This window comes from Callithrix jacchus, chromosome 6 (assembly GCF_049354715.1).
Source record: "Callithrix jacchus isolate 240 chromosome 6, calJac240_pri, whole genome shotgun sequence".
Taxonomy (NCBI): domain Eukaryota; kingdom Metazoa; phylum Chordata; class Mammalia; order Primates; family Cebidae; genus Callithrix; species Callithrix jacchus.
The window spans coordinates 109,227,868-109,243,737 of record NC_133507.1 but is presented as its reverse complement, the minus strand read 5'-3'; the positions used below and the strand labels follow the sequence as shown (position 1 = coordinate 109,243,737).

Here is a 15,870-nt window from a genome sequence, read left to right as displayed (position 1 = left end):
ATGTAAACTGTTGCTTTTTCTTTTCCTTAAAAATCTGCTTCTAAATGCAAGTAATCAGAGCAGAGTGTATATTCAGAGCAACTTAAATCTATATTCCCAGGTTGCAATCCTCAAGCTTGGCTCAAGTAAACTATCTACTTATATGAATATTGCTTTAGCTTTTTCCATTTAGGTCAACACCTATTAAGTCATATCCTTTACACTTTAACTCAATTTTTGCTAATCTATTGGATAAAAACCCACACAGTCCAGTTGAGAGAAAAACATCTAAATCAAATTATAGTATAATCCATGATGGATGTTGACCTATGGTGAAAAGCAGAGGGAGATTTTTATTCAGGTTGTTTATTTCTGTAGACTTCTGAAATAATTCCATCTATCAGCATGCTGCAGCCCAATGTCTGCCCAATCCTTGGCATGTGAGATTTGACCTCAATGAGTATTCATCAACTTACTAAATACACTGCTGCTTGGAGCACACCAGATATTGGTAATATAACAGATGGAAAAGGAAAGAGAGGATTTCACTGTTCCATGTTGAAGCAGCAGCAGCTGGAGGAGCCAGGGTGTTGAAAAACAGGACTTGTTCATAGACCTTTACGTATTGCTAGACAGTAAGACCTGTGGTACATGGCAATGAAACAGGGCTTCCCAAACTTTGGCCATTTGAGGACCAGTTAAAAGTTTTGCCATTCCCTCATGCCATATGTACTAGCATTTACTTAATACATTTAAAGTATATGTGTATACATATATAGTTTTTAAGTGACTTTAAAAATCTACTGATTTTTACTTGAAATAGAATTTGGGGGCTATATAAAGACCCATGGCAATGTGGTTTAAGAGGAGAACATAGAATTGGAAGTCAGACAAATTCAGGATAAAATCCCAGCTCCATCACTTAGAAACATGGGATTTTGAAGTGATTGCCATGATTCCTGAATTCCTCATCTATTAGGTAAAAAATAGTAACTTCCTTCAGTGAGCATGGTGAAGGTTCCATATGATATATGCCATGTTTGTAGAGAACCTAGCAGAGAGCTCTATAAATTGTCTAGATTATGCTAAATATTCCCAGGCAAGGATTCTTATTCCATCTTTCCATTGAGACTGCTAAGAGACAAAGAAATTTAGGCATTTACCAAAGTTGGCATAGCTAATTCTAAATCCACTGTTTTGTTTTGTTTACTACTAAGAAAAAAAAATGCTGCCTCTTCAGACTTGGAGTAAATTTGTGAATACTGGTCTAACCTACATCCTTGAAATTTAAATTCTGTATGTTTCTGTGAAGACCTCAAACTTTGTTGGCTTGGCTAAACAAGAAACTGACCCAGTGTCAGCAGACAGTACCTGTGAGGATTTCAGCTACACGTTCAGTCATTTTCTGAATCACGAGTCTCAGGATTCCACCCTCCAGGCTCAGCAGCAGGGTCCCCGAGCCCTCAGACAGCTCTGTGGACAGAAGCAGACCATCCTTGTTCCACGTTCGAAACTGGAAACTCACTGAGAGCCCATCAATTTGGGGGGTTCCGGGCAGCAGCAAATAGCTGCCGCTGGAGTTGACAAATGTGATGGGCACAATCTGTGGTTCGGAGCAGGAAAAAGTGACATTGCCCTGGAAAACAATAAAAGTCAAACATATAAAAGCCATTTTTTATTCTGCAATCTGACAGCTGATATAAACAATCACCTGGAGCTGACCTTAACTTCAGGATCATTCTACAATCAGCGGTGAGATCTTAAAGGAGAAAAAAAAAGTCGGCTTTGTTCAGACACACTCACAAGGATGCTTTCTATTATTGTGTTAAGAATCACAAGGCTATCTGCAAAGAGGGCCAACTGAGGCGCCCAGAAGGAAGGCTGATGGAAGCATCCACACTTTCTAAGGGGCATAAGAATAATTACATTTATTCTATATAAATACCTATGGCAAGTCAACTATGTGCCAAGCTCACAATGTGGAACGTGCTAAAAAAGGGATAGATACCTGCTTCTGCGGGAGCCTGGCAGGAGAATTAACTGGACAAGCAAAGGTTATACAAGCGAAAATAAAACCAAGGAGGGCGCTAGGGAAGGGTGGAGGGAGGGTATTTTGACTAGCATTTTCAGCAAAGGGCACAGTTTCTGCAAAGCCTTGAAGAAATTAGCAAAAAAGCATCCCTACAGAATTTCAGGGAACCTGACATTTCTAAGTAGTTAGTGGGACAGGAAGGGCCAGGTAGCATAAAGAAGGTAAGTCTGGAAAGGTGAGTAGAGGCAGAGCTTGAAAGCCCTCTGATGTTTCCTGAATAGGTTTCATTAAAACCTACAGTGAAGTGACATGGGCCATAGATTTAACTTAGTAAAAGTATTTTAAGTAACATAAATGAGGAGTGAATGAGAGGATTGCTCTTGTGGAATATTAAGTACGTATCAAACCCAAAAGAAGAGTAAGAAATTATTTTTTGCATAAGTGTGAAGAAAATGTATCCAAGTTTATTTGAGAATCAGTAGAATAAGGAAGTTAAGAAATGTGGGAAATTAGGAAATGTGCCCAACTGAGCCCTGTACTGGGGTCACTTCTAATGGATGAGTAAAAAGAAAGCCTGAAATACTTCATAAATTGTGAATAGGTGTTCTACTAGGAAAGCCATTTAGAATTTCTACTGTAAGCTCTATAGCCAACCACCTCCTATTTTCCATCACTACCATTTTCATCCTTCAAGCTCTAAACACTGATCTCCATAACTATGCAGTGATGTCCTTCAGGTAACTTCATCCACATAGCTATGGATTGAATGAGAGGATTGCTCTTGTGGAATATTGCTCTTGTGGATGGTAAGTCTATGGACTTACCATCTTTCCTGTAAACGTTTCCCTTCAAGTCCACGGCATAGCTGCCTTTACACGAAGCTGTGGCTCAGCCTTTCTGAGCTTGCTCCAGCAGCCAACATCCCTTATGCAAAAAAGGTAAGAATCCCACAAGCGGAACACCCTAATCTGAATAGCTACCTGAATTCAACTTTCCACCAAGGTAGTCAGGCGGCAGAGTTAGATATGTAGTATTGTCCTCAGTCCCAGAGCAGGGTAATGGTTCAATTCCAAAAACCTCTTACCCACAAAAACATCCCTAGGTCCCAACCATGTTTGTTTATGATAGACCTGTACTCTTGAAAATGTGTAACAGTCCCCAAACAAACTTCTACAAGTAGCACATTTCTAATGATTCATTCATCAATCACACCGCTGTGAGCATATTATTGCATGAATCATTTGTTGTAGTTGTTCAGATGGTTTTTTTCCCTTTAGGCTAGATCCTCAGAAGTTAATTAATGTGTCAAAGGGTAAGGCACTTGATATTCATCAAGCAATCACCCACAGTTTATACCACCCCACTGTGCCAGACAATAGGATAGGCACTTACATGCATATCTTGTGAATTCTGCACAACAGTGCCATAATGTATTATTTTCTCCATTTAATGGATGCACAAACTGGACTTAAAGAGAATGAATAACTTAGCAAAAGCCATGCGCCTAGTTAGCAGGGAACATGGAAGACAAACCCATGTTTGTCTAATTTGGAGTCTTCTGCTTTTAGTCACCAACTCTGATACCTCCATCCTCTGCACTGCGTGCCACCATTAAGAAAAAAAAATGTCTACCAACTTGTTTTGGTTTCTCATAGTTGTTTTAGTTTGCATTTTTGGATCTCTGGTAAATTGCCTTTCAAGAATAAAAACATCACCAATGATGGCCAATTCATTGTGGCAGGGCTGTCTTTTAGAAGAAACCATATCACAAACGCTCTGCAGAGAAGGTAGGAAGTAGCAATAACTTTAATTTATCTTTTCCTTTCCTGAGGTAAGTAGTACCATTTTCTATAAAAACAAATCTACTGAAGCACAGTTTCATTCAAAGTCTGAGATTATAGAGCGGGAAAGCTCACAAAGGTGAAGAACGCAAAGGCATAGGAGGTTGTGCAAGTACCCTCTTCCCTAAGTTATCTAAAACCCAGTTTAGCTTCACCCAAGCCCTCTTCTGAGATCCTTCTGGATCATAGCCATGATAGCCCCTTCAGAACAGTGGGGGACCTGAGATTCCTTCCTTATGTGATCAGTCTGCTCACATCTGACCAGACGTCTGGCTCTCTTTCCTCAATCTCCCTTCCTTTCATTGTTTAATGGGCCCAACTACTTGAGCATAATACTGGGTTGCTCAGAATCTAAGGAGTTCCCGTATTGGTTTCCCAGGGCAAGGCCTTTAATTAAGTGCCTTCAGAGATTCTCACTATAAGATAAGGTTGTGTGTGGGCGTGAACAACTAGGTCAACAGAGAGCAGGAAATCTTTGAAATGCACTAGGATATGCTTTCTATCTTCGGACGGTTTCCTCCCTCACCTTAGGCCAGCTTCTGTCTCCCTTCCCCCTATTCCCATCACGCTTTCCTCTTTTATGCTTGCCCCTATGTAGCCACTCCTGAGACTAAAACTTCTTTGGTTTTAGAGCACGGCTCTACTCTATACTCCAAGGGCAAAGCCAAGGGCAAGTAGGAGAGAAAAGAAGTGGATGATGGGAAATTCCTTCTACACTAAATCTGATCCAGCTCTCTGGTTGCACGTGAGTGTCTGCCGTTCAGCTTCCTGTCACACAGCTGCTGTGTGCCACTTTGCTAACAGTCCTGTCTCAGCCGTGCTTACCACTGGCAGAAATGAGGTACAGAGTTGAGGGCCATTGGTACCACCTCCATTCACCAAAACGAGGAGAAAAAACGAAAATGAGCTGCATGTAGAAGTGCTACTGTTAAATCAACAAAAACTGACAGTTTTCGATAGTGCCATTTTTGTCGTCAGAATCTGTCTCAAGGCGGCATTTGAGGGAGTTCCCACTGGCCATTTAGAAATGTCATACAAGAAGACAATTTACTTTAGAGTCATGTCAAAGGAGACATAGAAATGGTCAGTGGCCTATATTCGACCCTATATACCTCTTAATCTCTTTCTTCAAATATCATTCCTTCTAATCCCAAGAAGTGAGCTTCATTCCCCCTAAAGCCCCTTTGTCCCACTGTATGTTTAATTTCATTCAAGATTTTTCAAGCTAAGCACAGGGATAAGTAAGTTGTACACATAAATGTTACCTGAACCTTTGCAGGCTGTAGTAATTAAATTTACTCTATGTACTTACTCTAATTTACTGTCATCGGTACAAAGTATGTCTGGTAAGGAAGAGTGCATTGATCAAACCTTCAAGGTAAAACCACTGGCCCTGACCTCATAAGTGAGATTGAAAGGAGGTCAATGAGCTGCCCTTGGTCCACTTTTTTCTCTTCGTATCTTATAGGAACTACAGGATCTTTTGTTGTCTGAAAATAAAGTCACTCTTCAAGGAAGAAACTCAATCCCTGGTGTCTGAGTGCTTTTCCTTACTCTACCCCCCAAGAACCAGTTGAACCATCGACTCCTCTGTCTGACTGTGGCGACTCAGAAGTGAGTCACTTCTAGAGGCTTAAGTTTCTTTTTTGTAACCTGAGGCTGTTGAACTGAAAGGCCCTACTATTCCTACTTGTTCCCCTAACCTTGGGTATCTGAGACTGAACACCCACATCTTTACCATCTGTCTTGTCTTTGCAGAGGACTTAGGGATTATCTGAATCATTCTATTTTTGCTATAAAAAGTGTAACCAAGTATTTACACTTTAGAAGACTTTTTCTTTGAATGATTCAGGCTATAAAGAGGAAACTTAGGCCTCTTCCCTAATAATTCCTCTCTTGATGCAGGAAAGAGAGCAAGAATTACCATACATGATAACTATATTTAAAAAAAAGTGAGTAAAAGATGATATAGTTTTACAGGTTAGGGAAATAAGAAGGCTAAGCATGATAGCTCACATCTCTAATCCCAGCACTTTGAATGGCTGAGATGGGAGGATCACTTCAACTTAGGAGTTTGAATCCAGCCTGGGCAACATGATAAGATCTCATACCTATTTTAAAAATAAATAAAAAGCCCAATATTTTAAAACATACTTACCAGAGTATAATAACCAATTGACTGATTATTCTTTCCCCTTCCCCCACTCCCTAGAAACTGTAGCCTAAAGTATTTTACAGAGAGAAGCTAGATTAATGCTGAGCTGTATGAGGAACTACAGTGGTTGCAACTTTCTTGCAGATGACAAAATGGGAGAAATTACACGCAGCCAATTAGATGGGCGCCAGTTCAGGGGCTATGAAATGAAAACCAGAAGAAAACCACGAGAGGGAATGAAGTTCCTGATTAGCGCCTTCCTTGCAGACGTATTCAGGCCATTCAAAAGTGTGCCGAATGCTGATGAAAATCCAATAAAACTCATCCACCTAAAAGCTTTCCTCTGTGGCAGAGAAACTCATTCAAAAGGAGCTATTGAGGTAATAATATAATTACCATGATCCCCTCATGACGGATGGATGGGAGTGTCATGGCAGAAGCGTTCCTTCCTCAAGACTGTTGACACAGAGAACACGGTAGTATTCAAGTCTTTGTCATGTGAATACAGAACCAATCGAATAAATTGACACTTGTCTCTTATACAGAGGAACAAATTCAGAAGATGCCGCTCTGCTGATAGACACAGGGATGGAACCATCATAGTGGTCTGAATGTGATTGTATAATAGATGGGATAGACTAAGATGTATGGCACAGGGAGCTAATGATCCTCAGTGTTAGCCAAACATTCCTCAATCTGGACTCTCATATGTTCATTGGTCATGGGGTATTCTAGCCAGATGTCAGAACATAACATGAAAGCTGTAGTTTACTAAGCTAGAAGAAGTACCTATCAGAACTGAGAAGAGAGACATTCTTAACAAATGGCTTCATTTGTACCCATGTCCCAGCTTTATGATTAAACATAATCTTCTGGTTATTTTACTTGAATCACTGATGTACATGAAAAACTTTAGACCTTAGCATCAAAAGATAGCTCTGCTTGAATTCTCCATTTGGATGTTGGCTTTGCCTTATATCACTGCTAGGAGTCCATCCTCTTACAAGACTTTTACTTACCAGCCAACTCTATGTTGGCTGCATAAACAATAGGTTATGCTAAAGTGAGCCATCACTGATAAATGGCTCAGACGTATTTTTATTAGTGGGTATTATTCCTCCAGCCAAACATTGGCCAGTTATTTTGGATGTTCAAGTACATACTCTTTAGACTCATCTAACTACCCAAAGACATAGATTACTATTGACTTAGTGACTCAAGCATTTAGCTATTTTGTGGAAGACTCCAGAAAGTTGTTGGCTGCTGTGCTTTAAATGAAAACTAAAATAAAGAAGCTATAGATAAAAAGCATGTGAAGGGCATGCAAAGTTAATGGTCTCTAGCTGATTCTCAACCAGGCTGTCACCACTGCTCCCTGACTCTCTTCCCCTAAGGCTGCATTTCACCCTTCAAACACTGTTTATCAGCTCAACAGTAAAACTCTGGTCTGAGCTGGAGTCACCTGGGAAGAATAAAACAAGAATACGGGTAGCTAGGAATAGGCTATGACTAAAAGTAGAATGCACCGAATCCAGTCTGGCAACTAAGGCAGAAGTCAGAGAAAGGGGATGCATTGGTGGCCCAGGAAGATGGAAGGTAGACAGACAGCAGTCTACTCCCATTGAGACTCCTCCAGTGTAGGCAGAGTGAAGTGCTAGTACGTCCTTCATTATTTCCTGGGAGGAAATAATAAGTCAAATGGGGCTGTGCCTCTACTCCAGAAAACAAATCTTTAAAGACCTGAAAAGAACAGAGCAGGCCCTGCTTGAAGTTCTTCTTACCTTGACTGGTTTTCGAGTTTCTTATGTGTGCTACTTCCAAGGGTTACATTACTGTGCTGAGCTGTTATTTACAAAACTCTGAGCTGTTATTTACAAAACTTTTTCATTGTGGATGTTCGTTTTGTTTATAACCACCATCCAGACACCACAACACCCTGGTGAGTAAAAAATAAATCCAGCAGTGCAAGGCTGAGCTTCAATCATGAGGCATCAAACAAAACCAATCAAGCATTTATAAGCTGGAGAAAATGATCTTGATTCAATCTAATTTGCAGAGGAAGATTTCAAAGCCAGTTCTTGATTTTCCAAATGAGTACAACCATTTCTAATTTGATTTGTCTCAGAACTACCAGCACTGATGAGCATACTATCAGCAAATGTAGAGGAAAGACTGCCCTATGAGCTCAAGCTATCTTCTTATTCACAAACTCAGGGAGAGAAGGGAATAAAATTAAGGCTCCTTTTCATTCTGGGGGAAGAGAGGCTGCTTCCTTTTTTTATTTCCTTCTTTAGCAGATCTCTATTAAGCAGTTCTTGGGCCACCTTGGTCCTCATGGCTAAGAATCCAGTGAAGGAGAGAGACAGAATGAGACCCGCCCACCTGGAGCTTAGATGGTAGTGGGCTAATAATGGTCATGGAACATGTCATCATCGCTATGACCAAGTGCCATGATGGAGAGGAGATGTGTATTCTGCTGGGAGAGCATGTAACAAAGCTTTGTAACAAGGCTTCATCAACAGCCTTTTGATTTGAGCTTTGTAGGACAAGTAAGGAGTGAAGCTAGGAATAGGTCTTGGGTGGAGGAAGAGAAAACAGAGAAGGACAAGTACTGAAAAGAAGGCCATCATGCATTTTAGGAATTTAAGTGAGACTAAACATCTGGCATTACTATGGGCAGGAAACATTCCAATTCTGTCAAAGGAGGCCTTCAAGGATAAAGATCATGTATATTTGGGTTTCATTTGAGAGACATCCAAGAGAGACACATTTTTAGAATTGGAAGGAGGGCCTTGCTAATGGCCATGGTGTATGGACGGGCTGGAAGATGGTTCCCCACATGGTCTCTCCCCTGGCCTCTCAACAGCTGCCTATGCACAGGCACCAGTAGACAAGGACCTGCTGGAGCTGCATGCTGCCTTTGAACTCAGAGATTTTCTCTTGTTTTGGCTTCTTTTTTTGTTCACCCACATCTAGTAACTCCCAGGATCAGTTCCTTGGCTTTGGAGTCATCTTTGGCTCCCTGATTGTTGGTGTCTCTGTTTCTGGCCCTGCATTTTGTATTTATTCCCTGTGCACTGAAGATGAACGCCCCCACCCAAGATTTTGGTTTTTGCAAACAGTGGTGCCTTTTACTCAAGAGGCAAAACCCAAAGGAGGACCTTGGGTGTTGGAGGGTGGGAGAGAAAGAAACTCGACCCATAATTAAACTAAAAACCTCTTGGTTTTAAACTTAAAATTAAAACTGTAGTTCCACCCTCAACATTTTAAAATATCTGTTAGCAAATATTGCACAAAGCTATTTGGAAATATGAATCAAGAAGCCAAAAATATTAATATTACTTTTTGACACCCTACTTTCACTTCTAGAAGTCCTGAGGAAGTAATTTAAAATTGGGCTAAGATTCACACTAAGAGGCATTATTTATAGGAATACAAAATTGGGTCTGAAATTACAGAAATGTTTAAGCAAATTACGGTATATGTATTTGAAAAACTATTTTGCCACCACTAGTACTGATGTTTATGGCAAGAAAAAAAATTGCTTACAACATTAAATTGAACAAATAACATAAATATTTACACATATGAATCAGGTGAAATATACCTATATAAATATCTAGGAGCAGAACCATGACTAATATGCTAAATAGTGGCTCTTTCTGGGTGGTGGAATTATGGCGATTTTTATTTCCACGGTTAAAATGTTTTGTATTTCCGATGTATTTAAAATAAAGAGGTATGCCTTTTTTACTAGGAGTTTCAGGTAAATAGTTTTCTGTATGTGAATTCACTTGAAGGCTTTCATGACAAAAATATTCAGAATCAGTAATTGCTCTTAGGAAATTAGATTACTGAAAGAAATAATAGCAGTTAATCCAGGTAGGAATAGAAGCAGCTAGGTTTGAAACCCAATAACTACTACTTTTCAAATGATTTCTGCTCTTGGATAATTTCAAAATAGCTTGTCTCCTCTACTGCAATCTTTAGTCATGTATCTAGTGTACTTACATATGGCAAAGTTACCATTCATTATAATAGTAAGGTGTAATAGTTAAATGTAGGTGTCAACTTCACTAAATTAAGGAATACCTAAAACCTATTCAAGCATTCTTTGTGGGTGGTCTGTGAAGGTGTTTCCAGAGGATACATGTGAGTCTGAGTGGACTAGGAGGGAAAGTCTGCCCTTAGGGTTGGCAGTCACCATCCAATCAGCTAGAGGCCTAGAGAGAACAAAAACAGAGAAAAAATGAACATGTTCATCTATCTGCAGGAGCTGGTATATACTCTTCCTCTCCTGTCCTTGAACAACAACTCCAGGCTTCCCAGCCTTTGGACTGTAGGTCTTACACCAGTGCACCCCACCCACTTGGGTTCTTAGGCCTTTGGCCTCAGCTTGAGAGTTACACTATCGGCTTCCCTGGTTTTCGAGCCTTCAAACTTGGAGTTAGTCATGCTACAAACATCCCAGCATCTCCAGCTTGCAAATGGCCTGTTGTGAGTCCTCTCAGCCTTAACAGCCATGCGAATCAATTCCCCTAGCACACACACACACACACACACACACACACTCCGTACTCTCCTATTAATTCTCTCTGGGGAACCCTTACTAACTCACAAGGCTAAAGGTAGTGGAGTGTGTGTGTGTGTGTGTGTGTGTGTGTGTGTGTGTGTGTTTATGCTTTCCTTTTGTCTCCAAATGACTATTTTTGGGTCAAAACAAAAAAAACTTTCTACTTCACATACAAGTATATGTTGCTTTTCTAGACAAAATTCACTTTAATGAGAAGTAAATATTCTTAGCTCCGAAAATACTAAAAACTACCTTTATTCGTGAATAAAGACAGAAAATGTAGCAGGTGTGTGAAGGGCAAATACCATCAACTGGCCTGGAAAGTTAAACACATTTTCAGCCCAATAATGAGTGTGTTATAGAAGTCAACTGCTCAATTTGATCAATACTATTTATAACATAGGAAGGAACATGTGTAATTATCTTTAATGAAGTACCTTTAAGTTAAAAAATTCATTAAGTATTTTAAATTAAAAATTAAATAAAGAGAGGCTGCAATGCAAGCATAGCTCAACATATGCAAATCAATTAAAGGAATAAAGGATTAAAGTCTTATGATTATCTTGATAGATGCAGAAAATAATATTTGACAAAATTCAACATCCCATCATAAAAAATATCTGAACAAATCAGGTATAGAAGGAATGTGCCTCAACATAGAAAAGGCCATATGAGACAAACGTATAGCTAACTTCATACCTAACAGTAAACGGTTGAGCTTTTCATCTATCATTAGAAACATGACAAGGGTGCTCACTTCTGCCATTTCTATTCAGCGGAGTGCTGGAAGTCCTAGCCCAAGGTAGGGAAGGAAAAGTAAAATTAAAAAAATATGCAAATCAGAAAGGGAGAAGTAAATTATCTATGTTTGTAGAAGACATGATACTATATATTCAAAAATCATAAGAGCTTCACCAAAAAATTGCTAGAACTAATAAATTCAGAAAAGGTGCAAGATACAAAATCATACAAATATAAGTTGAATTTCTACACACTAACAACAAACTGTTCGAAAATTAAATAAGCAATCCCATTTACAACAGCATCGAAAATGGAAAGATATCCCATGTTCACAGGTCATAAGAATAAATATTGTTAAAATGTTCATCTGACCTAAATTCATCTGTGTATTTGATGTAAGCCCTATCAAATGTCCAATGTCATTCTTCATAGAAGTAGAAACAAAAAATCCCAAAGTTTTTATGAAATGAAAAAAAACTTCAAATAGCCAAAGCAATATTGAGAAAAAGTAAAGCTGAAAGCACCACATTTTCTAATTTCAAGGTATACTCTAAAGCCATAGGAAGAAAAACAGTCTGATACTGGCATAGAAACAGACACATAGACCAATAGAACAGAATTGGGAGCTAAGAAATAAACTTATGCACAGTGGTAAAAAGAGTCTCTTCAACCAATGGTGTTGAGAATAGTGGACATCCACCCACAAAAGAATGTGATTAGGCCCTTGTCTTAAAACACTCATAAAAACTAACTTGAAGTATATTACAGACTTAAATGTAATACCTGAAACCATAACGCTCTGAGAAGAAAATATAGATGAATATTTCTTTGACATTGGTCTAGGAAATTACTCTTTGAATACGACACTAAAAATAAAAACAACAAAAGCAAACACAGACATGTGGGATTACATCAAACTAACAAATTTCTGCACAGCAAAGGAAGCAACAAAATGAAAAGGCAACCTACGGAACGGGAGAAAATATTTGCAAACTATCTATCTGATATGAGAGTAATATACAAAACATATAAGGAACTCATCAAACTCAGTAGCAAAAACAAAACTAACAACAGCAACAACAACAACAACAACAACAAACACAAAAAATTTGATTAAAAAAGAGCAAAGGCCCTCATTAGAGATTTTTCCAGAGAAGACATTCAACTGGCCAACTGGTGTTCATATTGCTGATTGTTTAGGGAAATGCAAATCCAAACCACAGTGCAAGTTTAAACCACAATAGGTATCATCTCATACCTGTTAGGATGGCTCCTATCCAAAAGAAGAGAAAAAAGATATAACAAGTATTGGTGAGAATGGAGAGAAAGGGAATGCTTGTACATAGTTGGTAGGAATGTAAGCTGGTACAGACATTTTGCAAAACAGCATGGAGGTTCCCCAGAAACCTGAAAGTAGACCTACCATATTAGCACTTCCATTTCTGGGCATATGTTTGAAAGAAATGGAATCAGTATCTCAAAGAGATATGCGAACTCTCATGTTCATTGCAAAATTATCCACAATAGCCGACACATGAGAACTAAGTGTTCCTCAACAGATAAAGAAATTGTGACATCTCCCTCTCTCTCCATATATGTGTGTGTGTGTGTGTGTGTGTGTGTATATATATATGTATATATGTATACACACACATACATAATAATATGTATATATATATATATATATATATATATATATACACACACACACTCACATACATGTATAAGAAAGAGGAAAATCATACTATTTGTGGCAGCATGAATAAATCATGAGGTCATTATGCTAAGTTAAATAAACCAGACATAGAAAGGCAAATATGTGGCATCTCAAGAAATCAAGCTCACAGGAGCAGAGAATAGAACAGTAATTGTCAGGGTTAGAGGGTAAGAGAAATGCAGAGATGTTAATCAAAGGGTACAAACTTTCAATTATAAGATGTTCAAGCAAGTTCCTGGGATCTAATTTACAGCATGGACGATAATGGTTGTGTTAATTAACTGGATTGTGGTCATTATTACACAATGTATACATATGTCAAGTCATCACAGTGTACACCTTGGATATAAATACTATCTTTGTTTTTCAGTTAAATGTTTTAAAATTTGAAAAAAAGTAAAAGGAAACCTGCTACTGAAATACTGATATTTGGGAGGGTGATATCTCAGATCAATGCTGTCTAATAGAAATATAATGCATGCACATAAGTAACTTAAAATTTTCTGGTAGCAGTGTTTTAAAAGGTTAAAAAAAGATTAATTTAATTTAAATTTTAATACAGGGTTATTTAACTCAGTAGATACAAATACTTAAATATGAAATCAGTATTAAAATTATTGCATAATAATAACTATATAAAATTATTTTACTTTTTTTTTAGACAGTCTCGTTCCATCACCCAGGCTGGAGTGCAGTGGCATGATCTCGGCTTACTGCAACCTCTGCCTCCCGGGTTCAAGCGATTTTCATGCCTCAGCCTCCTGAGCATCTAGGACTACAGGCACATGCCACCACGTCCAACTGTATTTTTAGTAGAGATGGAACCATTTCACCTTTTTGGCCAGGTTGGTCTTGAGTTCCTGAACTTAAGTGATCTGCCTACCTCGGCCTCTCAAAGTGCTGAGATTACAGGCATGACCCACCACCCCCGGTCAATTATTTTACTTTTGTCTGAAGACTTAAAAATCTGGAATGCCTTAAAACACATCACAATTTGCACCAGACATACTTACTTAAAATGGTCAATAGTTAAACAAGACTAGTGGCTACCATATTGAACAGCACAAATCTAGTGCATCATTATAACAGCAAAAATAGTTTTGCCAATTTTGACACTGAGATAGAAATCGTTTTACTTCCTACATAAGAACTCTCATATACCTACATTATTGTTCAAAGAGATTGTGGAGAGATCCCTAGTTATATACCAAAAATTTATTGTTCCTGTATTTCTTTTTTTTTTTTTTTTTTCTGAGATGGAATCTTGCTCTGTTGCCCAGGCTGGAGTGCAGCGGTGTGATCTTGGATCACTGCAAACTTTTCTGCCTCGGTTCAAGCAATTGTCTTGCCTCAGCCTCCCAAGTAGCTGAGACTACAGGTGTGCACCACCACACCTGGCTAATGTTTATATTTTTAGTAAAGATGGGGTTTTACCAGGTTGGCCAGCCTTGTCTTGAAATCCAGACCTCAGGTGATCCACCTGCCTGGGCCTCCTAAAGTGCTGGGATTATAGATGTGAGTCACTGTACCGTCCTGTTCCTGCATTTCTTGGTAGTGAAATACTGATTTGTTTGAGACAAGAATGTGCTCAACTGGATGACTACATCTACCCACTTCCCTTGAAGACACGTGTTGTCAGGTGACTAAGTTGGGCCCATGAAGCATAGCATGGAAGGAGCATTGGATGGGGACTTTCAGGAAGGCTTCTTAAGGGGAGCTGACTCGGCTGGGAGAAATATCCCCTTTGCCTTCACGTCTTCCTTTCTTCTGCAACCTGGCATGCAGATAGAATATCTCAAGCTCCAGCAGCCTATTGGGACCCTCAGAATGGAAGAAATAAAGTTGGAATGGCCAAGCAGAAGGATAGAAGGATCTGGATACCTGACTACTTCATGGCACTGAAAATTCTATGTTTTAGTTTTGTTTTAGGAAGTGGAGTTGGAGACTACTCACACAAGCCCTTTAGGTAGTTTTCAGAACCTAATTGTTATGGGCTGAATTGTGTCTCCTCTAAATTCATAGGCTGAAGGCCCGCACCCAGTACCTCAGAATGTGACTGTACTGGGAAACACGACACTTCATGAAGTGAATAAGTTAAAATGAGGCTGTTAGGATAGACTCTAATCTAACATGCCTGGTGTCCTTATAAGAAAAGGATATTAGGACACAGACATGCCCGATGGGGGGACCATGGGAAGACAGGAGAAAACAGCCATCTACAAAGCGAGGGAGACGCCCTCAGAAGAAACCCTGCTGACGTTTTCATGTTGGACTTCCAGCTTCCAGAACTGTGGGAAAATAATTTCTGTTGTGTAAGTCAAACAGTCTGCGGTATTTTGTTTTGGCAGTGAGAGCAGACTAATACAGTGATAGAAGGAGTTTTAAGAGCCTTTTCTTAATGAAACCTCTGAGTTGAAAAGTATTTTAGAGGTTAACTGGAGGACATACTTCTCAACCATAGAAAGCACCAGAAAGAACAAGTTTATTGTGAACTTTACACAATTAATTTCACTAGCTAGTTGTAGTGACCCAACTGACTGGAGAAGTCACATTTTCTGACAAACACAGTGCTCTTTCTAATTAGGTCATGGCACCTCTGCTGAATCAGGGAAGGAGAAAACACTTAGTGGAGGGAGGCATCTGAACATTGTCTTCTAGCACTCTGTCTCCAGGCAGTTAAGAATCAGACTGTCCTACGGCTCTCTTAATTATATATGACGATCTTTAGGTATGGAGAGGATCAGCCTCCTATGAGAAGATGCTCCATGAGGCAGACATTCTTCTTCACATCTCATCAGATCCTTCAATCAAGTTCATCTTGGTATACTCATC

General features: G+C 39.2%; 1 protein-coding gene across 1 annotated transcript in view; it reads right to left on the bottom strand.

Annotated features, from left to right (window-relative positions):
• The window catches only part of CNTNAP5 (contactin associated protein family member 5), an 875,887-nt gene that overhangs the window by 413,461 nt on the left and 446,556 nt on the right, over positions 1–15,870 (bottom strand). The window contains exon 8 of the mRNA XM_008999044.5: positions 1,351–1,615. Within this exon, the coding sequence (XP_008997292.1) occupies positions 1,351–1,615 (265 nt within the window). The remainder of the gene's footprint in view (positions 1–1,350; positions 1,616–15,870) is intronic.